Source organism: Pelodiscus sinensis, chromosome 4, assembly GCF_049634645.1.
Source record: "Pelodiscus sinensis isolate JC-2024 chromosome 4, ASM4963464v1, whole genome shotgun sequence".
Taxonomy (NCBI): domain Eukaryota; kingdom Metazoa; phylum Chordata; order Testudines; family Trionychidae; genus Pelodiscus; species Pelodiscus sinensis.
The window spans coordinates 6,651,330-6,676,150 of NC_134714.1; the positions used below are offsets into that span (position 1 = coordinate 6,651,330).

General features: G+C 49.0%; 1 protein-coding gene and 1 long non-coding RNA gene across 7 annotated transcripts in view; one reads left to right on the forward strand and one right to left on the reverse strand.

Moving 5' to 3' along the window:
- TRIM9 (tripartite motif containing 9) overlaps nucleotides 1-24,821 on the reverse strand; it is a 130,616-nt gene that overhangs the window by 4,458 nt on the left and 101,337 nt on the right. For 3 of the 6 annotated variants that reach the window (XR_012903243.1, XM_075926183.1, XM_075926182.1), the window contains exons 7-8: nucleotides 19,066-19,204; nucleotides 1,879-2,182 (exon numbers count right to left, since the gene is read on the reverse strand). Coding sequence is in view for 5 of the 6 variants with exons in the window: in XM_075926183.1 (XP_075782298.1) it covers nucleotides 1,879-2,182; nucleotides 19,066-19,204 (443 nt within the window). In the remaining variant the exon portion in view is untranslated. Of the gene's footprint in view, nucleotides 1-1,878; nucleotides 2,183-4,382; nucleotides 4,407-5,199; nucleotides 5,242-9,538; nucleotides 9,728-19,065; nucleotides 19,205-24,821 lie in introns of all 6 variants that reach the window. The other 3 variants (XM_075926184.1, XM_025181313.2, XM_075926185.1) reach the window with 2 other exon arrangements.
- Nucleotides 865-9,354, forward strand: LOC142829047 (uncharacterized). The gene is made up of 3 exons (XR_012903244.1): nucleotides 865-1,040; nucleotides 6,709-6,806; nucleotides 9,195-9,354. It is a non-coding gene; the product is annotated as an uncharacterized LOC142829047 (long non-coding RNA).

Sequence of the window (24,821 nt, forward strand, 5' to 3'; positions counted from 1 at the left end):
CTAGTGTAGTCCTAGCCTTCATCTTTAAGGTACCACAGGAGTGCACGTTGTTTTTCCAGTGAACCAGTGCAGTCACAAAACCCTTCAAGCGATAAATACAGGTGTAAATACTGCACAATATTGTACTTTAGTGAAAATGGGCCAAATTCTGCCCCTTGGATACACACATGGGGCTTCCATTATTTGCAATGGAAGCAGGGGCAGGCAGGTGTGTTTAAGGCTGGAATTGCATCTATAGACAATCGCACTGTTCGCAGAGACCTGAGGAAAGACCAACTTCTCTGAATTTTTAAAACCGTGGCTCAGCCATTCGTAAGGAGCCATGTGGGAAGACAGTGGGAGTTTGCCAGGCTGAGTACAGCTCCCTGAATTGGGTCCAAGCTCTTTATGCAGTCGAGAATCTATGACATAAGAAGTAAGGCAACCATTCCACCATCAGTGCATCTCCTGAAATAATATACATTGGTGCAGTAAGGCTGTGCCACACGTTGCGGTCTGGCATTCCACAAAACAGAACACATGCCACTGTCTATCTTAGAATGTTCTAGACTGTATTACTACAGAGTCTAGTCTAGAATGTTCTAGTCTACCGTAGAACATTCTAGTCTGTATTACTACAGAGTCTAGTCTTACACTGTTCTAGTCTACTGTAGAACATTCTAGTCTGTATTACTACGGAGTCTAGTCTTACACTGTTCTAGTGTACTGTAGAACATTCTAGTCTGTATTACTACAGAGTCTAGTCTTACACTGTTCTAGTCTACCATAGAACATTCTAGTCTGTATTACTACGGAGTCTAGTCTTAGAACGTTCTAGTGTACCATAGAGCACTCTAGTCTGTATTACTATGGAGTCCAGTCTTAGAATGTTCTGGTCTACCATAGAACATTCTAGTCTGTATTACAGAGTCTCACTTCTCACTTAGCAGCTGAGGCCCTGATCCAACTCCCAATGCCATCAATGGAAAGGTTCACCCTACGGGTGAGTCCCAAGGGCTATAAAATCGTCTTGCACTGAGCAGGGAACTCTTGTTTCCATGGTAAGATGGAGAGTAATGATAGACAGCCTCCCAGACACATCTTAATACCATGACTTGTTCCTCCTCTGTATGGTGCCTGCGGACATTTTGTCTTGTTCCTTTCCTTCTAGGTCAGGAAATTATGTGGCGGGAACACACAGGACACACAAAAGAGTAACATGCTGATTTACAGGCGCTAGGAGACCCCACTACAGTGCCTATTCTAAGACAAGTGCACATACCAGTCTGATCTGAAACACAACCCCAATGAGAGTAACCCTCTGAGCTCAACGCTAACGGCATCCAGGCGGGTCTTGCCCAACTACAACCACTTAAGTCAGACGACTGGCTGTCGAAAGCACTTCTGTCTACTCCTCTAATGGAGGAAGAGCCTACGGGAAGAATGCATTGCTTCCAAAATAAGCGTAAGATCCTCACCAACTGGCTTGTCAGGATCCATGGAGACACGTTCTCCACCACAATATAGCACTCCAGATGGTATAAAGCTATCAAGGTTTATTGGCATGAGTCTGGGATAGGTGCTTTACTCACTAGTGGTGAAATGTTCTGCACCGATGGGTGGGCGACCGTTCAGAGGACTAGGAAGCAGAGACAGATCAGGAACAATTCATTCTTAGTACAGAAGGTGGAAAGTTCTTGGAGCAGGTATAGTCCCAAGGATGTCTGAACTAGTTTATGCTAAGTATAAGGACTTCACTTTAGGTGCTAAAGAACAAATTCATTCCCAGAATAAATGTGTGAAGATGCCATGAAAGATGGCTTATGTCAGGGTTGAATTTGGGACGTTGATCTTCGAGAAAAAGCCAGTCTAGAGAAGACCTGATTCCAGGTGGCATACCTGTTGGTGTGTGAATTGTTGTGCATGAACCAGCTCCGGTTATTGTCCACATACATTGCCCAGGCTTTGTCGTCCTTCCCTAGCATGACATCCTTGAGGACATCAACACGAGCCACGCCAAAGGCCGGGTCTGGGTGGTTATCGTATCGGTCGATCGACAGCTCCCAATAATGGAGCCCTTTGGAAAAGCCAGTTTTCCCCAGCACAACCCTGTCATCGTAGCTGTTACAGGTAACAGTCAGGTTGTCATTGGAAAAGAGGATGTCAGAGTGTGCGGAGCCGGGATCGAATGAAAACCAGGCCACTGGAAATACACAAAGGACAACTGTTTAGTATGGCTGAAAGAATCCATTCCAGCAACAAAGGAACACCAACGGGATCAGAAGCACCAGGGGCCCCTTGGCAAGACGGGAGGTCAACTTTGAGGTTCAGCCATGGACTCGGGCTGTGTATATCAGCAAGTACATCAGGGAACTGTCTGGCTATAAACCCAGAGGAAGGTAGAGAGAGACTGGACTGGCTCAGTAGAATCTACCCATGGGAGAAGGCCTCCTTGCTCACAAATCTCTGCCAGATTATCCGCTGGCGATGGAGGCAATTGATACCTAGGCCTGGTAACTGGTAGATCAGTGACACCAGAGTGCCTGATCCTGCGAACGTTTACAGAAAAGCTAGGGGAAGTTATGGTCTAATGGGCGGGCACAGGACTGGGGCTCTACAGAGCAGGTTTTTATTCCTGGCTCAGTCACTGGCCTGCTGTATGAACCTGCGGGGTACTCACTGCTTCCCTGTGTTCCTTCCCACTTTTCACTGGTCATAGCTATGCAGCCTGTAACCTCTTTGGGACAGGGACTGCGTCTCGCTGTTGGTTTGTACAGCACCTTGCACAACGGGGACCAGAATTTGTCAGGGCTGCTAGGTTCTAGTGTAATACAAATATTAATAATAGATACTCTGGAAATAAGAGGTGATTTGCAGGATTGAGAAGGGGCATTAAAGATTAGCTGGCACTCCCTATGTGAGTGTGTGACAGGGGGAGTGCTTGCAGGACTAGGAATCAATAGTACACACACAAAAATCCATCAGAGGGGTAGCTGGGTTAGTCTGTAACCAAAAAAATACCAACTTAAAAAACAACGAATGGTCTTGTAGCACCTTAGAGACTTACCAAAAAATATCGATAGTATCATGGGCTTTCGTGGGCACAGTCCACTTCTTCAGATATCATCGGAAGATGTGCCCACGAAAGCTCATGATACTATCAATATTTTCTGGTAAGTTTCAAAGGTGCTACAGGAGCATTCGTTGTTTTTTATGTTTTTTTTTAAATAGAAAATCTATGTTTACAGAAAAATTAAACATCAAGAAACCTCCTTAGCGAACCCTCAATCTTATTCTTATAAAATCTAGTTCACGTGAGGTCTGGAAAATGTTGAGAAACTCTAGGAATCAACATGATTGATGATTTGGATACACTGGCTGTGTCTACACTGGGCCACTTATTCCAGAAAATCATCCGCTTTTCCAGAATAAGCTGTGAGCTGTCTACACTGGCCCTTGAATTTCCGGAAAAGCAACGACGCTCTACTGTACAAAATCAGCCGCTATTCCGGAAAAACTATTCTACTCCCGCTCGGGCATAAGTCCTTATTCCGGAACACTGTTCCGGAAAAGGGCCAGTGTAGACAGCTCAGTAGTCTTTTCCGGAAAAGCGCGTCTACACTGGCCACAGACGCTTTTCCGGAAAAAGGGCTTTTCCGGAAAAGCAGCCTGCCAATGTAGATGCTCCTTTTCCGGAAAAACTGAAAACGGAATAGTATTCCGTTTTAAGCAGTTCCGGAAATTCATGCCAGTGTAGACACAGCCACTGAGACTTAGACACAATAAATTGGACAGGTATAGATTGAACCTCCCTAGTCCGGCACCCTCGGGACCCGACTGGTGCTGAACCAGAGAATTTGCCAGACCATGGGAGGTCAGCATTGTCTAGCAGCATTGCCAACACTTCCACTGCTCGCTGGGCTCTTAGAAGACATTTTGGGGTAAATTGGAGCTAAAGAACAGCACAGAACACTGAGAGCCAGGACTGGTGGCTAAAAACAAACTTTATGGGACTGCGGGAAACTTTGCCACATTCATGGTAGGTGGACATCCGGCTAACTCAGATCAAGAGGACCACTGATGTTGCTGGACCAGAGAGTGCTGGACTGGTGAGGTTCGACCTGTAGAACATCATTTTTTTGATAATACACAGAGTAAGGTAATTTCATAAACCAGTATCCAAATTTCACGGATGATTTTTTTCTCTCCTGTGGTCTTTGGTGGATTTAATGTAGTTCCAATGTGATCAGACATATCCACAACACAGTCTCACGCCTGGACATACAGTCTCACCCACGGAAACACTGCTTGAAAATATAACAGATTTATGCATTGATTTACTGAGTCTGTTCACAAGCTAGCTCACTTACTGGATTGATAACTCAGTAGAAATGGTTCCATACCTGCCACCATTTTTTTAATGTCAACTGTTGTCATTCCAAATTCCAGGCATGCAGGAAAGAAACAGGAAGTAAAATTGGCATTTATTAAAATAAAGAATCCAGAAATAGATATATTTTTTGCTCATGTACTTTGTCCTCGTACGGCATGAATCTTTTTTATTTTCTTTTTTGTGTAAGTAAACATGGACTCACCAGGGGCCTACATTACAAATGAAGTGCATGTTAAACTGCATGGTACAGGAATAGTTTGGTGAATTTAGCTGAGCTGAGTCAGCTTAAAAAGCTTTGCTTATTCCAAAAAAGAATTACATGGCCTGAATTTGCAAGCTGCAGAGCACTTGCTACTCCAACAGAGATCACCAGGAAATGCAGGTTTTCGGCACCTGTAAAAATCAGACCCAAATCCCTGATTCAGGCAGTTCCTTGTCTAACTTTGAGTGCACGAACAGCCCAGTTATGTACAATGGGGCTAATTATGGACTTAAAGTTTGAAACATGCTTAAGGTGCGGTCCAACTTCATTTTATTTTAATGGTAAGATTGAGAGGGAGTCCATATCCACAGCCTGACTTCAGGTTTCTCCTTAAAATCAAGAGGAAGAACTTAAAATTCTGTCTATACCAAACTAAAATGACTATTCCTCGTTCAAATCCCAGGGATGGAATTTGAGAAACAAGGTGTAAAGCAGGAAACACTCTTTGATTATACCGAGCTGTTTATTTCCTTGGTCAGAAACAAGGCTCAAAATAAAAGTAAATAATAATAAAAATGACCAAACACCAAGTAAGAAACGACTGAATTGTAATAAATATACTTGCCCAATTGAGAGTAAGACGCTGACTGTGTCTCAAAATTGCATCCTATAAAGAGATACTATATTTCACACATCAAAGCTAAGATAGAACAACCGGTCACACCCAAAACCCCCAGCTTGTAAACATTTACAAAATGACCCGTTTCATCCTGTCACCTCAGGCCTGATTCATTAAAAGCCAAAGGGCACGTTCAAGATTTTCACAGTGATGAGTGAGTTTGGGTGCCGTGAAGGGGCCTGATTTTCAGAAAGAGCCGCACAGAGGTTTTCTGACAATCAGAGCTCTTTAAAGTGACTTTGGCTGGGAACCTACAAACCCAAACTACCCCAAACCAGTCAACATTTTGAAGATCCTGGCCTCTTTTTATATTACAGTCCAATGGATTACACCAGCCTCTGAAAAAGGTCCTTTAGCAGCAAAAGGACCTTAATATTTCCCCCATTCGGGAACTCAAGAATTCACGGCATGGTTCAAAAATACTGTCCACTACTTCCTGTGGGGATAGAAATCAGACCAAGATGGGGAAATGGGTAGCTAGCATCCAACATAGGGTGCATCTACCCAGCAGGGCTTAACTCGAAATAAGTCACACAAACTGAGCTACGTCAATTGCGTAGCTTATTTCGAAATTGGGAGCTTCCACACAGCACTTATTTCACAATAGAGCCCTCGTCCTCCGACTTCCCTAACTCCTCGTCCAATGAGGGTTACAGGAGGAGGAATAAGAAGTCCTCCAGCTTGACAGCATTTCGACACTATTTTGAAATAACTGCTGGTTGTGTAGACGCTAGCTACTCTGAAATAATGTTGCTGTGTAGACGTAACCTTGGAGAAAACATTCCCAGTAAAATTGAGAATATCTAATTATTCTGCAAAGATAACTGGAAATCTACCAAAAAGCCCACCCCAAAGCAAATGGATTAAGGTTGACCAAGTACTTGTACCCGACCACTTTTCACGTTAACGTAGGGAGGTGTGAGGTAGCTCTATCACCCTAGTTTAGCTGCTGCCGTATTTTAAGAGCAATGATGCTACAGTGCCTCGGAGAGGGCTAAGCGTCACCAGATAACATGACACTGTGCATTTACTGATGGCATGGGGGACTCTTGAAAATTAGAGGCTGATCACTCCGCAATCTCCTTCTCTGGGTCCCGGGACGTAGCCTGGAGCTCAGAGGCGCAGCCGGGAGACTGTTTCAGCTGCTTCTGGCTGCTGGCAGCTGCAAAGGGCTGAAAGAAGGGGATTCCAAAGTGTGGGAGCTCACCACCCTTTGATGGTGGCTGGGGAGGGGGCGGTGTAAAACCCTCCATTTTGGCTGTGTGCGAATGGAGGCGTCTCCTTGCACGGGGGTCATCTTACTAGGGACGTTTACGCCATCTCTATGGCTGGGTTCTGACAGCATCACAGGCAAAGTTGTTCCCTTGAACTGGCGAGTCTGGCCCAAATGTAGCTTATTTGAAGAAGAAGCTGTTGCAGCTTCATACAAACGGCTCTTCCCTTATTGCTCCTCAGTGACCGATCGAGACAAGGGGATACCTTTGCATCGAGGGGAGAAAGGCACCCGCTGGAGAGTGAGCGGATCCCATTTGGTCGGACTATTTCAGCTCTGGGTGAGTCTGTGATGGCTTTTAATCTATTCGCCTGCAAAAAAAGGGAGGTGTTCTCTTGGGGCCAATGTTTTCCTCTCGCACTTTCACACCAGCCCTTCCAGGCCTGGGACATCCTGTCTATTTCTCACTGCACCTCATGCCGCCCTTCACTCCTGCTGTGTGAAATGACGCAGGGGTTGGTGAGGCAGTTTTAATGAATCGTGCCCTGGGTCCCCTTTCCAAAAGGTTTTTTTTGCAAGGTTTCTGGGCTCCACCGTAACACAAATTTACCATCCGCAGGACAAATAAGTAGAGCCCTGCAAAACTGTGGATATCCACTTTATATCCGCGGATATCCCCATTTGCGGATATGGATGGGGATATCTGCGGCTCATTGTCGTAGATGCAGATACAGATGCGGGTACAAATTTTGTATCCAGAACCCTGCAAATTTGCGGCTATCCACAAGAATCCTCATCAGCGAATATGGATGGGAATATCCATGGCTCATTATTGTAGTTGCAAATACAGATGTGGATACACATTTTATAGCTGAATTTTATAGCTAGAGCTAGAATCCTGTAAATTTAGCCACGACTCATTTCTGCGGATGCAGATACAAATTTTGTCTCCACGCAGGGCTCGACAAAGAAGCACCAAGTTGTTCGAGATGTTTGTAAAATTCCGCCCCCTAATCTCCACTCCCACCCCCTTCCCAGACCTCAGCCTGTGGTCCAAAAGATACATACGCCACACACAGGTATCGATCAAAGCCGTTACAATAGATCTCGATACATTGGACACAAAGTCAAAACGTCCAGTCACGAAACATGGTTCAGGCCAGCAGTGCACAGCAGTACAATGAACAACATAAAAGCAAAAAGAAAAAAAAACGTTGCGGAGAGGGATAGGAGCCCCGGTATATTCTGGCAACAGTCATGCTGCGGCATTCCTCATTCCGCGTTGTGGGATGGAAACGAAATAAAAAGGTCTCCATTCTCTCCCTTGTTTAACCAGAGTAAGCCCGGGGTGAAGCCAGCTGAGTAATGCTGATCTAAACCCAGCCCGATGGGGGAACGAAGCCCTGGGATCTTCAGAAATTAAAAAAAAGTGTACAAAACTGCTTCTCCGTGGTTTCGAAATAGCACCCAAGAGATCTGCTCTGCCTGCCACTCCTTTGCTAATCATTGTTCCCCGCAAGGCAAAGGAGACTGTCTGAGCTTTGCATAGTAAATCAGCCTAAACTCTCGTCACATACCACTAAGGCAAGGAATGAAGAGGCAGCTGTCCCCAACTGTCCCGTTACTCAGAATTATATTCCTGTTCTTTCCTCCCCTCTGCCGAAAAAGAGGCTTTAAAGGTCAAAGGGGCTGATTCCGCCAGGAGTTGAGCACGCACAACCGAAGTTAAGTCAGTGGGGGCCTCAGATGCTCAGCGCCTTTACAAACCAGACTCTCCAGTCTTCCCACATGGCTATAGGGTTGCCAGATGGTTTAACAAAAAATACTGAACACCCCCCTCAAAAAAAGAAACCACCGGGAAAAAATTCTGAGAGGAAAAAAGAGGAGGGAGACTAAGGGTATGTCTAAACTACATGGCTCTGTCGACAGAGCCATGTAGATTTGTTTGTTCGGCAAAGGGAAATGAAGCCGCGATTTAAATAATCGCGGCTTCATTTAAATTTACATGGCTGCCGTGCTGAGCCGACAAACAGGTGATCAACTGTTTGTCGGCTCAGCGTGCTAGTCTGGACACTCCCCTACCAACATGAAAGCCCTTTATCGACCTCCACGGTAAACCTCATCCTACGAGGCATAACGGGGAGGTCGATAAAGGGCTTTCAGGTCAGCGCGGGAGCGTCCAGACTAGCGCGCTGAGCTGACAAACAGCTGATCAGCTGTTTGTTGGCTCAGCGCGGCAGCCATGTAAATTTAAATGAAGCCGCGATTATTTAAATCGCGGCTTCATTTCCCTTTGCCGATCAGCCTAAACTACATGGCTCCATCGATGGAACCATGTAGTTTAGACACACCCTATAGTTGTTAAGCAAAAAAAAAAAAGAAAAAAGAGCGCTGTGCCTTTAAATGGACCTGTGCTCCTTACTCCCCTGCCCCCGCCAGATGCTGCAGCTTCCATCAGAGGGACACAGGAAGTACCGGACATTTCACATGTCTGGTATTTTTTGTTTTTTTACCAGATGGGGGACTCAAATAACGGACAGTCCAGGAGAAAACCAGACACCTGGCACCCCTATGTGTCTATAATCCCCTCGATGCATTTGCATTCTTTTAACTTATCTTTTAAAAAAAGTTCTGCTGGGTGGAGGATTAATCAAACAGCCTGAAACCGAGGTGTAATGAAACAACTTGGACTGCAGCAGCTGAATTGCCTGGGACCATCTCTCCCCAGGAGTCCCTCCGAGGGCTGGGAGCGGGCAGTGCTCCTAACGCCAGTCTGGCTCCTCCCTTGGTTATAATAGCCATCGCCTAAATTATGCACCGACCTGGGACTGGCTATTCCCGGGCGTCGAATGACAGCTACAACGGTACCGTCGCTACATAAAAACGTACACCACAAAGCTACAGCATCCGACTGCCTCTCCCTTCGGAAGCAGGCCACCGACACACAGAACAACGTATCCCCCTGGCATATGAATGTCATGGGAAAAAACAAAACCAAAACGAAACAAACGAATACTTGGGCGATGCCCAAAAGCACAGCTCGAGAGGAAACGCCAGACGTGCTCGGCTCACCGGCTGAATTCAGAGACTGCAAGGAGGAGTGTAAGCTCAGGGGGTGAGACGAGGATCTTAGCTCAAAGTAGGATCTCCCGGGAAAGCTGGGCTGCAGGTTAAGTGTGGAGGAGAAAGGACTCATTCTACGGAGCTGCAGTCTTTCCAAAGGCACTGGGAAAGGGAGGGTCTGCTCTTCTGACTCGGTGTCTAAATACAAGATCAATGCAAATGCCACGTCAGAATTCTGCCGGCTGTTGTCACACCGTTACCTGAGCCGAGACCCCCGGTGCAGAACGCAGACGCCGTCGCATGCAAGGGCTGGTCTTGACACACAAGAAATTCTGGATCACAGTGAAACCGCTCAATAAAGAATCATTAAAAAAAGGAATCGAGAATAAGACAGAGAATAGCTTATTGCCTTTATATAACTCCGTGGTGCGTCCACATCTTGAATACTGCCTACAGATGTGGTCACCTCATCTCAAAAAAGATATACTGGCATTAGAAAAGGGCAACAAAAATGATGAGGGGTTTGGAACGGGTGAGATATGAAGAGAGATTTAAAAGACTGGGACTTTTCAGTTTAAAAAAGAGGAGACTAAGGGGGGGGTGGATGGATGATGGAGACCTATAAAATCATGATGGGTATGGAGAAAGCGAATAAGGAAAAGTTATTTTACTTGTTCCCATAACATAAGAACTAGGGTCACCAAATGAAATTAATAGGTAGCAGGTTTAAAACAAACAAAAGGAAGTTTTTCTTCACACAGTGCATAGTCAATCTGTGGAACTCCTTGCCACAGGATGATGTGAAGACCAGGACATTAACAGGGTTAAAAAACCCCCCAAACAAACAAAAAACCACCCAGATAAATTCATGGAGGTTAGGTCCATCAATGGCTATTAGTCAGGGTGGGTAGGAATGGTGTCCCTAGCCTCTGTTTGCCAGGGGCTGGAAACGGGAGGCAGGAGATGGATCGCTTGATGGTTCCCTGTATCTGTTCATTCCCTCTGGTGCACCTGGCATTGGCCACAGTCAGAAGACAGGATGCTGGGCTAGATGGACCTTTGGTCTGACCACAGTGACCGTTCTTATGTAATAATACGATATCATTGATGCTGTAAACATGTTTGGATCTTCACAAACATCTCTTTGTAGCTGAAGGCAAATCTGATCAGCTTTTCTTGGGCAAAATCCTATTTTTAGATTATCACCTGTAATACCATTAACTCACAAACATCCCACTCTCCCTACCTTTAATATCAGCAATTCACAGACACTTACCTTCCTTCCTCCCCCTTCCCACCCCCCCGCATTCCCCTTCTGTTCTGCAATGTGATTTGTCCTTTTCATATTTGTTCATTTTTTTTAATTGTATCCTTTGGTATATATGGTTGTGACTACTTTCTTCCACTATTTGATCTGAGGAAGTGGGTCTGGCCCACGAAAGCTCATCATCTAATAAACCATCTTGTTAGTCTTTAAAGTGCTACATTGTCCTGCATTTTGCTTCAAATTCTGGAAGGCATCACAATACCGTATCCCACCAAGGGCGATGCCCATCGTATTGTACCCAAGTTCCTGGAGATGAATTTTAAATGTAACCCTGTACGGGTATGTCTACACTACCCCGCTAGTTCGAACTAGCGGGGTAATGTATGCATACCGCACTTGCTAATGAAGCCCGGGATTTGAATTTCCCGGGCTTCATTAGCATAAGCGGGGAGCCGCCATTTTTAAATCCCCGCTGCTTCGAACCCCGTGCAGCGCGGCTACACGGGGCTCGAACTAGGTAGTTCGGACTAGGTTCCTATTCCGAACTACCGTTACTCCTCGTGAAACGAGGTGTACCGGTAGTTCGGAATAGGCACCCTAGTCCGAACTACCTAGTTCGAGCCCCGTGTAGCCGCGCTGCACGGGGTTCGAAGCAGCGGGGATTTAAAAATGGCAGCTCCCCGCTTATGCTAGTGAAGCCCGGGAAATTCAAATCCCGGGCTTCATTAGCAAGTGCGGTATGCATACATTACCCTCCTAGTTCGAACTAGGAGGGTAGTGTAGACATACCCTACACTCTTATCCAATAGACTCATCATAGTAAAAGGCACTTGGTGCAGGATTTGTGTTGGGCTGACAACCTTTCCATACAATGTTGATTTAAATGGTGTTACTAAAAGTACCCTCATTACTCGCTCATTACTGGCATAGGGTGGTGTGTTTAGCAACATCAGAATGTCCAATCTGGGACAGACCAATGGTCTATCTAGCCCAGTAGCCTGTCTTCCTACAGTGCCAATTCCAGGTGCTTCTGAGAGAATGAACAGAATCACAGAGTGACTCGCCCCCTGTTGTGTGCCTCCAGCTTCTGGCAATCTGGATACCTATAGCATGAGTGGTATTTTCTGCCCATCCTGGCTAAAAACCATGGTTGGACCTTTTCTGCATGAACATATCTAGTTTGTCTTTGAACCCTGTGGTAGTTTTGGGTTTCACAATATCCCCTGGCAAGGAGTTCCACAGGTTAGGAGTTTCTGGATAACTCTTTGTATCTATCATACACACCTGATCCTCCCAATGGGAGTTTTGTTCAGAGTGAACCCTGTGATCTGAGGACCTGATCCTGGCTGCTGGAGTTGATGGGAGTTTTCCCAGTCACTTCTATGGTTCTGTCAAGCTGCATGGGTGAGATTTCATGGTCCCACCACAGCAACTCTGGTCCTTTGTGGCCACCCCATTCCCAAAGTGCACTGTCATTGTCTTAATACCCCTCCCGACAGCCTTTCCACTGTCGCAGCAGGGATCTCTGAGCAGAGGTGCTGGGGGGAGTTGGGAGCCTCCCTTGTCCAGTACTTCTGAATGCTTATGAGTCCGATGGTGAGCCTAAACTCCACCCTTTCTTCTAGTTTGCTGACCTTCTACAGGACTTCATATTACCAGCCTCACGGGGTAATTGGTTCTTATGGAGGTCGGGGGACTGGGCACAGCTCCTGCTGAGCCTAATGTCTTTGGACTCCAAAAGAGCTGGGTTGTAGGAGCACAAGGAGCTGCTAGAAAAGGCAGAGGGCTGCTGGCAGACAGCGGGAGGGAAGGAGGAGGTGAGGTCTGAGCCAAAGGGTCTGCAGCATGCACACTGCCTTACAGGCGACGCTGTCTTTTGCGTCTGGCAGCCCCACGACAGGGTATCGGATGGGAACCTTTGGCGCAGGCAGCCGTGCTGTCAGAGGTGTTCTCCGTCCGCACTCCTACGGACTCCTCCAACTGTGCTCCCCCACAGAGCCATGCAGTCACACGTCTCTTAAGCCAAATCTAATGCGCCACACGCCCTCCCCCCCCCCGCCATACTGCTCTCTGCTGGGGAAGGCAGGTTGCCAAAGCAATGTTCTCACTCATTTTTCCCATTCGTGTGCAGAATAAAATTGTGTTACGTGCACTGAGGCAAGTGTGGATGTGCACCACCAGTAGAAACACACGCTGCCAGCTTTTGAGTGGCCGCCCAAGCACACAGCTTCAGGGAAACACTGGGGTGCCAGCCATTCCAGGCGCATCTTGATCTTCCCCTTCTGAGGACAGGACAAGGAGTAATGGGCTTAAAGTGCAGCAGGGGAGGTTTAGATTGGACATTAGGAAAAAATTCCTAACTGTCAGGGTGGTCAAATATTGGAATAAATTGCCAAGGGAGGTGGTGGAATCTCCCTCTCTGGAGATATTTAAGAACAGGTTAGATAGACATCTGTCAGGGATGGTGTAGACGGAGCTTGGTCCTGCCTTGAGGGCGGGGGGCTGGACTCGATGACCTCTCGAGGTCCCTTCCAGTGCTATGATTCTATGATTCTGCGCAGCTCAGTGAACCTGAGTTTCCTTGCTTGGCCTGTTCTGTGTCCTCGTGAAAATCTGTTGTTCGTGGGAGGAGCTGCTTGTGTCCGAACCAGACAGGAAGGCTTTACCAAGCTGCATGCCAGAGCCAGGCAGCTCGGTAACACCTCTCGAAGCTGGTTTCATAGAACCTCTAAGAAATCCCCAGCTTTGGGCACCACAAAGCTAAGAAAAGACAGACCCTACCAGGAAGCAGGCAGCCGATGGAGTTAAGTCTGACTAGTGCACGTTTACAATAACAACGCCCTGTAAGGCTGCTAAGAGAGGGACACATAAATGGTCATCCGAGCACAGGCAGAAGATGCATCTGCTTGGATACTTCTTTTCAGGGCTACCCTACACAATCGCCTGCTTCCAACTTAGGGAGATGAGATGATCTCAAGCTATCATGCGGCCACAATGACTTTCTCTTCCTCGCCAAGAGTCGCCAGAGCGTCGCTGCCGTTTTTAGGTCGGGTGGTTAAATACCGAGTATGTGGCTCTGCATCTCGGGGACACAACAAAGCTCGCGGGAGAATGGTGCTGCACGTCTTGTGGGACGGACGGCTTAAAATGGCTCAGTGCAATGAACAGCCTCAGAGCTAGAAACGCACCCGGCCCAGCTGTAGGCATCTGGCAGGACTCTTAAAAGAGCAAACTGTCATCTCTTAAAATGGAAAACGAAACAGCCCTTTTAGGACAACAGGGAGTCTGTTTAGCAGGATTGCCTGTCTCTGTCTGTCATATTTATGAGGTCTCTATCCCCTGGAGACCTATCGCATGGAACAGTCCCATTGACTTCAAGGAGCAGTCTCACAGCTGTGCTTACGGCTGAGCGTGGGCTGAGCTGAAGCCGATGTCTGCGGATGCCATAACTCTTGAATTTTGGACCTTTCAAATCTCCTGCGACAGCTTCTCCTGTTATTTCTGCCAGGAGAAACTGCCCCAAACAGATACTAGCCCATTGCTAGTTCCTCCTAGGGTTGCCAGATGGTTGAAACCAAAATACCGAACACCTCTCCCCCCCGCCAAAAAAAACACCGGGGAAAAAAAAAGGGGGAGGAGGGAGGAGACCAAAATTGTTGAGCAAAAAAAGAAAAAAAAAAACCCCACCTCCAAGGACTTATTAAACCAAAAAAAAAAAAAAAAAAAAAAAAACCCGCACTAAAACAGCATGCCCCTTTAAGTGCAGGGATAGGAACAGGGGAGCCGATGAGCACTAAGCATTGCTTCCCCTAGGTCTTTTGGCCAGCAGCCATTTTGGGCCAGCAGCCTTGGAGAACCAGGTAAGCATGGGGGCTGGGGTCAGGAGGCTGGGGGTGTTGGGGACCGGGGGCCTCGAGGGAGGCCGGGTGCTTAGTGTTTGTAGGGTTGCCAGGTGCCCGGCATTTTCACCTCTTGGCCGGGGAAAAATTCCGAAAATATCAGACATTTTAAGTGTCCGGTATTCTCTGAATTTTTTTACCAGACAGGAGCCGAAAATAACAGACTGTCCGTGTGAATACCAGACACCTAGATCTCCCCTCTGAGCCTCCTTGCTCTTCACACTGTCTCCCTCCTTAAGAAAGCGAAGTTATTTCACCGCTCCTCTGCCTGTGCTGCGGATGGTGCTGGGGCACGGCCCATGCAGCCCCACAGATCCCTAGAGTCTATTTCAGTGGGCACAACAGAAAGACTTCCCTTGACTACAGTGGGTTTTGGATCAGGCCCCATATGCCAGAGCTGGAAATCAGGAATTAAGCAAATGAACCAGACTCCCAAATGCCTTCAGCTACATAACCTCCCCCCGTAACCCGTTACTAACAAGGCATTAGCAGTCGCGTGGCCGTCTTCTGACTGGGTCTGCTCTTCTTGGCTCTGTCCTCTTCTCTTCTCACTTCCCCGCCTCCTAAAACGCCCCGCAGCATTTTGCAGAGCGGAGCGGGAGGAGAAAGCACTTTGCTAAGCCCAGGTCATGCAAAGCTGCACTCAAAGGCCTATTCTGCTATAGGCCCAAACCAGGAACTTCCACCAGTCCTCAGAGCAGCAGGATTCTGTTCAACGACTCGCTTAAATACCGTTAAGCTGAACCGGGGCACGAGTGATTTCTCTGCTTTGAGCCCAAAGAGCTCCGAGTGCCTCAGAGAGGAGAAAACACTTGGGGCCATATGCATATTTTTTTTTGCACTGGAATAACAAAAAAAGCCACTCAGTTCAAAGACTCCAGTGAACAAAGGACGTGTTTCTGAAAGCCTGTCTCCAGGCAAATGCTGTAAACAGGGCCCAGCAAAAGACCCCTGACCGGCTCCTTTGTTATGTGAGGCCTGCAGGGAGCTTAGACCCCACACTGCAAATATCCATCCCAAGGAAACGGAGCCAGAAGGAAGGGAGAGGGTGTGTCTGGGCGAACGAATGCACTTTAACCCCGGCTACCCCAGTTTCTCCGGTGGACAAATTCCATTCTGCAGGTTTGACTGATTCATAACTTCTAGAAAACATGAGCTGTGAGGGAAGACTGAAGGAATTGGGCTTGTCTAGTTTGGAAAAGAGAAAACTGAGAGGGGATGTGATAGCAGTTTTCTAGTATCTAAAGGGTGTTACAGGGAAGAGGGAGAAAAATTGTTCTCGGCCTCTGAGGACAGGACAAGAAGCAATGGGCTTAAGCTGCAGCAAGGGAGGTTTAGGTTGGACAGTAGGAACAACTTCCTGTCAGGTGGTTAAACACTGGAATACATTGCGGAGGGAGGCTGTGGAATCTCCATCACTGGAGATATCTAAGAGCAGGTTGGACAGACACCTGTCAGGGATGGTCTAGATGGTGCTTGGTCCTGCCGTGAGGGCAGGGACTGGACTTGACCTCTCGAGGTCCCTTCTGGTTCTATGTAACAAGGGCTGGGTTTTCCCTGCTCCATTGTCTTGGGCAGGAAGCTGAATAACAAAGCTCTTTATGGGCTAAAGATTAGAGAGGAATCAGAGGCCCCCTGGGGTGTTGCGAAGGCCCAGTCCAGCTCCTAGTGAGCTCAAGGAAAGGCTTTCTCTTGGCGGTGCGAGGGATGGGAGGAGTGCTGTCCTTTTCTGTGGTGCAGAGGCATCTGGGCCAGAGGACTTTTGGAGTGTGTCTACACTGCACCCTACACTCAAAATAGCGCAAATTGCGTAGCTTATTTCAAGTCTATTTCAAAATAGGCTATTTCGAAGTTTGGTGCTGTCTACACAGCACCAAATTTTGAAATAAAGTGCTATTTCGAGCCATGCCTGACTCCTCGTACAATGAGGCTTACAGGGATGGTGAAACAGCTATTTCGGTGTAGACATACCCTTGGTGTGACCCCGGTGCAATGAGCTGCTCTCAGGGCAGTTGGCCTTTACATGCCCCAGCTCACTACATTGAAAACACTGCCCAGTTGGCTGTCACTGGAGCAAGGTAGATGGCTGGAGACATCGGCTCCCTGCTGGGTTCTGGACTTGGGTGTGGTCCCTCTGGAAGCGATGCAGGTATTGTGTGAACCGGGGTCACCCCAAGAGTCCTCCGGTCCAGACGCCCCTCCACCCATCCATCACTGATGGTAACAGGGGTCTTTGATGACCCATGGTATCTTACCTCATTCTTTTTTTGAAAAATAACAACTACGAGCAGAGACGTCCAAAAGTGCCTACATGAATTAGCATCACAAAACCCTACTGACATCCTCCTAGACTTGTGCTCCCGAGTCCATCGCGAGGTTTGGAAAATCCCACCCCAGCCGAAGTAAGAACTTGTGAACAAAGTTTCCATCTCCAAGGCAGCTGGGAAGTGTTCGCTGCCCCTCGTTTCTCCTCAGGACACAGAACTCTGCAGTACGCTGCCCCGGCGAGGTTCGGTTCCTTTTCCTTCGGCCTTCTCCAACCTGCGTGATGAACCCTAGCACCCCTGTGGATTTCCACGGGAAATCCCCGCTGTCCCAACAGCCTTTCATCATACATCTCCCCCATCTGGAGCACAGGTTCTCCCTAGGTTTGCGCCTGCTTCTCAACAGCTTCACTCGCACTCCTTGTTTTGGGGGACAACATGCGTGAGCGTCAGGCACGGCACGTGTGGCAAATGAACGCTGAGAATCCTACCCCCCTGTCGGTCAGGAGGCTCACAGGAGGGACTTAGCGCACTGTAAATATAAGCAGGAACAAGCTAGAAGGTGGAGAAGCTACATATCGTCATCCGTCTGTACTGCAGCCATGCCCAAAGTAAAGGGCAGCGTTACGGCTTCCTCTCGAATAACCACCGTCATCGCCTGACAACAGGCGGAGTGAAACAGTGGAAAAGGACACGTCCGGATCTGCTCACCCGGGTCTGTGCTGAGGTTTCTGATCACATCTGTCCTCCGCACCGCTCACAAGTCACAGCTGCTGCTGTGTGTTTAAACTGCCTTAGGCCCCAGCACCAGAATGACTCGTTACTTTCTGCTTCCGCTCCTGCCAGTGCTGGGGATGACGGCGTGACGTGGAAGGAGCATGGTTTGGTTAGGCCAGGCTAAGTCTGCTGTGCGGGCAGGTAGGGACATCTTGCTTTGGCTTGGAAAATGAAGTGTTTTGGAAATTATGGAAAGGGGAATCCCTTTGGTTATGCCAAACAGCTGCATTTAGCAATCTCACGGGGGCAGCTGAAGGGGGTGGATATAAGCAGCTTCTGTACATGGAATCAGCGCGACTTTGCTGTTACAGGGTACGGCTAGACTACAAGTTTTTGTCGGAAAAAGGTACGCCAAATGCGCTCCGCCTTTGGTGTACCTTTTTCCGATTCTTTTGTCTGAAGAGGCTTTTCTGACATTTGGCCCATCTAGACTGGGCCAAATGTCAGAACCCTCCCTCTTTCGGAAGCCCCCTTCTTCCTCGTAGAATGAGGAATACAGGGGCTTCTGAAAAAGCGTGTTTGCTCTCCTGCAAAAAAAAGCAGAAGAGCAAACGCATTCCCTGGACGTGGAGGAGTTTTTTCAGGATACCGGAGATATCTTGAACCCCCCCCCCCCCAGTCTAGCCATACCCATATAGAAAGAATTCTGGATGGCCCCACAGTCTTTCTCTTTCTGACAATACACCACTGGGGGCATGTCTAGACTACATGGCTCCCTCGACGGAGCCATGTAAACTAGCTTACCCAGCATAGGCAAAGAAGTGGGGATTTAAATAATCCCCACTTCATTAAAATAAACATGGCCGCCGCACTGTGCCGACGATCAGCTGATCCGGCACAGCACGGCAGTCTAGACGCGGATCTGTTGGCTGGGGAAGCCTTTGCTGACTGATCCCTTATGCCTTGACGGAGCCATGTAGTCTGAATGCGCAGCTCAACAGCACACATCCCAATCACCGCGCGGCCCAGCACAGTCCTTGGTTTCTAAGGAGGGCTTTTTTTTTATTATTATTAATTTCAAGGGAATGAAAGACATTGGAGCTTCGTTTAAAAACAACACGGCCTCTGAGGTGCAAAGCTGCCATCCTTCAAATGCCTTTTCTCAGAGTGGCATGCCTGTCGCCGCATCCCCAGCTTCCCCCCAGGAGAGCGCCGTACCTCGCTGGCTATATTCTCCTGACTGATCACCTTTACTCTTGCCACAGCCGCCATTCCGCAATGCTTGGCTTTTAAACTCAGAGACCACGGAGTTACGCGAGGTGGGTGCTACGGACCCTGTGTGTGGGCAGCACCGTCTCGCTTCTGAGTGGCACTGCTCCAGCGGCTTACCCTCGGACGTCTGCAGGACCAGGGTCTTGCTGTACGGGCTGACGCCGGTTTTGTTGAAGGCTTTGACGCGCGCGCTGTAGGTGCTGTTGAAGTGCAGACCGTCCACGGTGCACATCGTCTCTTTCCCGACGTACACCTCCTGGTTAGCGGGCAAAGAGCTGCGTTAGGGCCCGAGGCACACGCTCCATACTGGGCAGCACACGGGGAAGACTTCCGCAGGAGGTCTGCTGCACCCATCTCCCACCGCGCGCTCAAACGCAGGCATGCTAGGAACGCGCCCTTTTGGCTGTGCTACAGGGCAGGAGATGGATGAGTTTTACCAGCACTAAATCATCAGTTTGTGTCTAGATCAAATTATCTTAGGGCTTGACATTGAAGTGCGGACAAACCGCCCAGCGGCTGTACAGCAAGGCCATTAGGCTGAGCCCTGAAGTCCTTCCTCAAGCAAAACTCCCAGTGAAGTCCAGGGGAGCTCTGCTTGAGGAAAGTTTATAAACTCAGTGAAGGCCTATAACCAGAAACTTGCACCTAGACCAGGGTGGGCAAGATATGGCCGGCAGGCCGCATCTGGCCCATCAAGTCACTGGATCCAGCCTGTGGGCTGCTCAATCTGGCCCACGGGTCAGTGAATCTGGCCCATGGGCCACCTCCCCTCACTGGAACACTGAGGCACAAAGCAGCCAGTCACCTCAGAGCAATCCTCTGCTGCTTTAAGCATGTGGCGGCTCCCCCATGACTCTGCTCTGGGTTCGGGGGGGGGGGGGGGAGAAGGGGCAGGAGGGGCAAGGGGAAGGCTTTGTGGAAACCAGCCAATGAGAGCGGAGAGATTTTGCTGGGGGCAGGAGCAGAGCACGAATCCTCCCCTCCCTCCAGTGCCCAAAGCAGAGAGCCACAGGAAGCAGCCAGCCATTTTGAGCAGCCTCATGCTGTGGCAGGCAGGGAGCGTCTCTCAGGATCCTGCAGGGCTGCTGGCTGGGAGCCGAGTAGGTGAGTGCTTTCTGGCCACAGCCTGCCTCTGGCACCCCGGCCCCTCCCTCCCCTGAACTACCCGCCCAGATCACCACCTCCTCCTGCCCCAGTTCACCATCTAAACCCTCTGCACTCTCCCTCCCCTCCTCTCCCGGGTCACAACTCCCTCCCAGACCCGGCACCCCAATCCCCTGCTCCAGGTCACAACCCCCTCTTTCACCCAAAGTCCCGCTCTCCTGCACTTTGTTTTCCTATCCCGAGCTCCCTTGTGCACCCAACCTCCGTCCCAGACCCCGCAACCCCTCCTCGGAAAAGAGCGGCCCTTAACACCAAAACCTAAGGGTATGTCTACATTGCCACCCTAATTCAAACTAGGATGGCTAACGTAGGCATTCAAACTTGCAAACGAAGCCCGGGATTTAAATATCCCAGGCTTTATTTGCATGTTCCTGGGCGCTGCCATTTTTAAATGCCCGGTAGTTCGAACTACCTGCCCCTGGCTACACGCAGCACAGACTAGGTAGTTCGAATTAGGAGCTTTAATTCGAACTACCTAGTCCGTGCCAAGTGTAGTCGCAGGCAGGGAGTTCGAACTACGGGGCATTTAAAAATGGTGGTGCCCGGGAACATGCAAATAAAGCCTGGGATACTTAAATCCCGGGCTTCATTTGCAAGTTGGAATGCCTACATTAGCCACCCTAGTTCCAAGTAGGGGGCTAGTGTAGACATTCCCTTAGAGTGGCCCCCTTCAAAAATTACTGCCCACTCCTGGCCTAGACACGACTTCTTTGTAAGCTCAGGTGACAAGACCAACACTTTAGTGACAACAAACAGACAGGATGGCCCCCCCCCCCCGACCATTTCACCAATGTGTAATGTTGATGCCAGCGCCACACTGTTCGAATGAACAGTTACCGAGGCCTAATGCTGGAGCACCCAGCAGGGACTCCGGCCGACGTACGACTGAAATCCTTGAGCACGACAGTTACAATATTTGCTTTCAATTAGAGGGGATGTGATTGAAGCTCTAGCGTGCTGTCATTTGGATTGCCGGGGGTAGGTTTGCTCTTGGTTTCCTCGTGAAATATCCTTCACTCTCTCCCTCCTTCCAGGAGTCCTTTGTGTACCTCTGCTGGGATAACAGACAGGAGTAGGCTGTTTAAACAGCCTCGGGGTCAATACGGCATGATACTGCACACTCCTCCAGTCCTTAGGGAAAGACTAACTGACCCATGAGGTTCCTTTGGGAAAAGTTCCCGGGACAAAGAACTCAGAACGCTACCTTGTATTTTTCCAGTGAATCTTGAGCAAATCGATGGGAATGATGTAAAATTGCAGCTCTCCTCTGGAAAGTTACCTGTCAGCGCTCAGTAGTTAGCAGGGCAACTGGCGTGTGTCCACACAAGCAAAGTTCGTTTGGAATAATGGCCGTTATTCCGAAATAACTATGTGAGCGTCTACATGGCAATTCCATTATTTCTAAAATATTTCGCAATAATGGATGGCTTATTCTGGCTTCTGTAAAAATAACGCCTAATCCAAAATAGCTATTTTGAAATAAGGCGTGTGTAGAGGCTCCACTTCTGCTATTTTGAAACAGCCCCTCACCAGGGCCATTCTAAGTTATTCCTCCTGGGGCTGTAAATCGAGATAGCACGTCTACCTTAGGGAAGCCTGCCTGGGACTCGTTTTGAGGCTTCTGGAATAGCTTATTCCAAATAGCTATTATTATAACTATTCCAGAACAGCTTATTCCAAATAACTGTGCAGTGTAGACGTATACCCTTTGAGTTGGGAACTCAACTTTCTGAACAAATGCAATAAAAAGGAAACTACCCCCAGCACTGGGTTACAGAAAATGTGTCACAGTCGTGTTCTAATGCTAACAGGTTTCCTGCTGCCTCACGTCACCCACTGGCTCTCCTACATTATCCTCTTATCACTGTCCAATTGGATGCTCATTGGACTTGATTATGGTAAAACACTCTGCCTCTGGACAGCTTAATTACGCTGCATGTCCTGGCACATGGGTCAGCCCTGAAGATAAACACTGCAAAATACTTCGGCTCGCTTTTACATCCTTATGTCCGGAGTCTTTTTTTCATGGTTTCAGAGAATCTGGCGGTTTGGCTTTAATGCAACATCTAACCTAATGATTAGTACAGCAGAGAAAAGCCACGGCCAGGACTTCCAAGGGCAGGTGGGGTGGAAACCCTGGATTGGAACCCTTCCTTTCTGGCCCGGAGTCCAACTAGGGTTGCCAACTTTGAGGCTACGGCTACATGGCCGTTTTTTTTGGAAGAAGATACGCCCTAGCTCACCAGAGTGCACCTTGCTCTGTCTGGGCCCCGCCCTACCCTGGGAACCCATCTAGGAGAGGGAGAGGGAAGTGGGCAGCTAGAGCCAGGTACGTCGGCTTTAAGCCACTTGCAGGGAGCTCGTGGGCTGCCCCTGTCAAGCAGTTTTATGTCCCTGTTTCTGGACATAAAGGGACTCAGCTGGGCTGAGATCCAGCCATGGGCATACACTGTACCACCAAGGGTGCCCCCCTGTGCAGCTAGATAGGGAGCATTCCCATGTCAGCACAAGGCAAGAGGGGTCAAGGAAACTGGCTCTTCCAGTAATGAATGCCAGAGCACAGCTCTCGGTTGCGCCTGCCTGGCGAGAGGAGAAAGGCCGAAGTGGCAGACGCATGGCACATGTGGGAGCAGGGCTAAGCTGGTGTCTCCTCGAGACATACCCAGTGTTCACCCTTCCTCGCCTTGCACGGCAGTGAGCAAGGGCCCGGCCACCCAAGGGACCCAGCTTGGCTCCACCCATGGCAGCCGCCTGCAGGGACCGGCGGGATCCAGCCCTAACGGGGGACCGGAACTGGTTTAAAGCACTAGGTCGCTCGGCGGCCATGCTGTGAGTCTGAAAACCGGCACGGGCCATGGCTCCTGGGATCACACACATGCCACGTGGGCAGCTGTCTCAGCCCTGAGGAGAACGGGGGCAGAGAACTTAGCATGGCTCGCCCTGCAGAGCCTTTGTCTGATCCCGGAGCAGCGGGGATGGACTCTGAAGCAGCCATGCCCAGTTCTGCTTGATTGGCAGGAGCCGGAGGCTTTGACCGTGAGGCGCCTACAGTGGAAAACTTGGTGGTCCTGAGGCGCTGAGTCCTCCAGTGAGGACACTGACGGGCTGAGTTTAACCAGCCCCCAGTCCCATTGAGAATACATCTGTGGGACTCCGAAACAAAAGGCGATTTCCTTTTACATCCTACCAACGTTCCCCCCATCCCACTGAGCTAGAAAACGTCATTCCCGGCTTGGTCCTCTGCAGCTTTTTCCCATTCAGCTGAACGCATCCCCGCTGTCAACTACCCAGCTTCTGCCCAGGATCTCGCCTGGCTGCCTCACGCAGCGCTAGAGTGCAGGAAACACAGCGGGCTGCCCTCTCCTGCCTGTCCTGAACGGTGATGAACATGCTGGAGAATAATGACGAGCGTGTCGGATCAGAGACAAAAAGCCCCACATTTTAATTGTGTAATTATAGCAATTGAAAAGTCCCCAAGCGTTAAACGCCTCTGATTGCCAGTCGTGCAGCAAACCGCGTCCTGCCATGGGAATGAACAGCCTTTGCAAGGGATGTTTGGCAGCCTACTTTGAAGCAGTCCAGAAGAAGCGCTTGAAAAGGCGTTCTTTGCTTTTCCAAAGCATGCTGATCATCGAGGGCGTGTGACGTTATCGGGAAGGAAGGAGGAAGCGTTGGGGAAAGAACTCCAGCGTTCTTTGTAAGTTCTAGGCATACACATCACCTGATTCTGCATTACGGGAGGAAGCTTCCTGCTCATGAGTAGGAGCTGCAGGATTTAGGGAGTCGGGAAGATCAGTGTAGCCAGGGGAATGTTTCTGTGAGTATTTGCATTCCAAGTGGATTTGGAAGTGGATTTGAAAACAGGAGAAAAGTCCACCTGGACTTGGAAATATTTTCATATAGCTAAAATAGGCAGGAATGCACATTTAAAAAAAATGTGGAGCCCAGTCCTCGGCCACCTCTGTGCTTCCCGGATCCCTGGGCTGGCTATGGTCAACTAGCCTCTAGGGGTGTCACATTACCGAATTGGAGGGAAGCAGCCAGATCGCTGCTGCACCCCTAGGTGGGGGTGTTGGCCCCAGAAATCTGTATAAAAGGGAGCCATGTGGGGTATTGAATGGGAGCTTGTTGTTTTCTGATCCTGTGTACACTGTTTATGTGAGTATATAATGTCTGTGTGTGTAGATCTGTAATCTGTGTGGAAACTGAAGATTTCCCTGCATGTGGTTAAGCATTGGGCAGGGCCGAGCCTGTGGAGCCTGTGGACATGCTAATTACCTGTGGAACAATGGTTCTCAATGGGCCAAAGACACACCCAAAGAATGGGGGCTGTCCTGAGAGCAGCCAGCAGGGAACACAGAGAGGCTGAGGACCAGGTGACCTGGTACATACTAGAAGAGGCCAGGAAGGAGTATAAAGAGGCCATGTGGTCAATGCCATTTTGTTCTCAGCTCAGCACTTCATCCCAGAGGCAGCACTGCAGGGATTGAAGAGCCCGGAAGACCTGTGGACCCATCCTGATCGTAGGATGTGCAATAAGAACTTTTAAACCAGCAGCTGCAACATCTCTGCTAGAGCCTGCATCGAGAACTGGGAGATTCGGTGCATGTAACGTACTGTACTTTAATAACCTTACTCTCAGGCTTTTCTTTCTTGTAATAATAAACCTTTAGATATAGATGCTAAAGGATTGGCCCAGCGTGATTTGT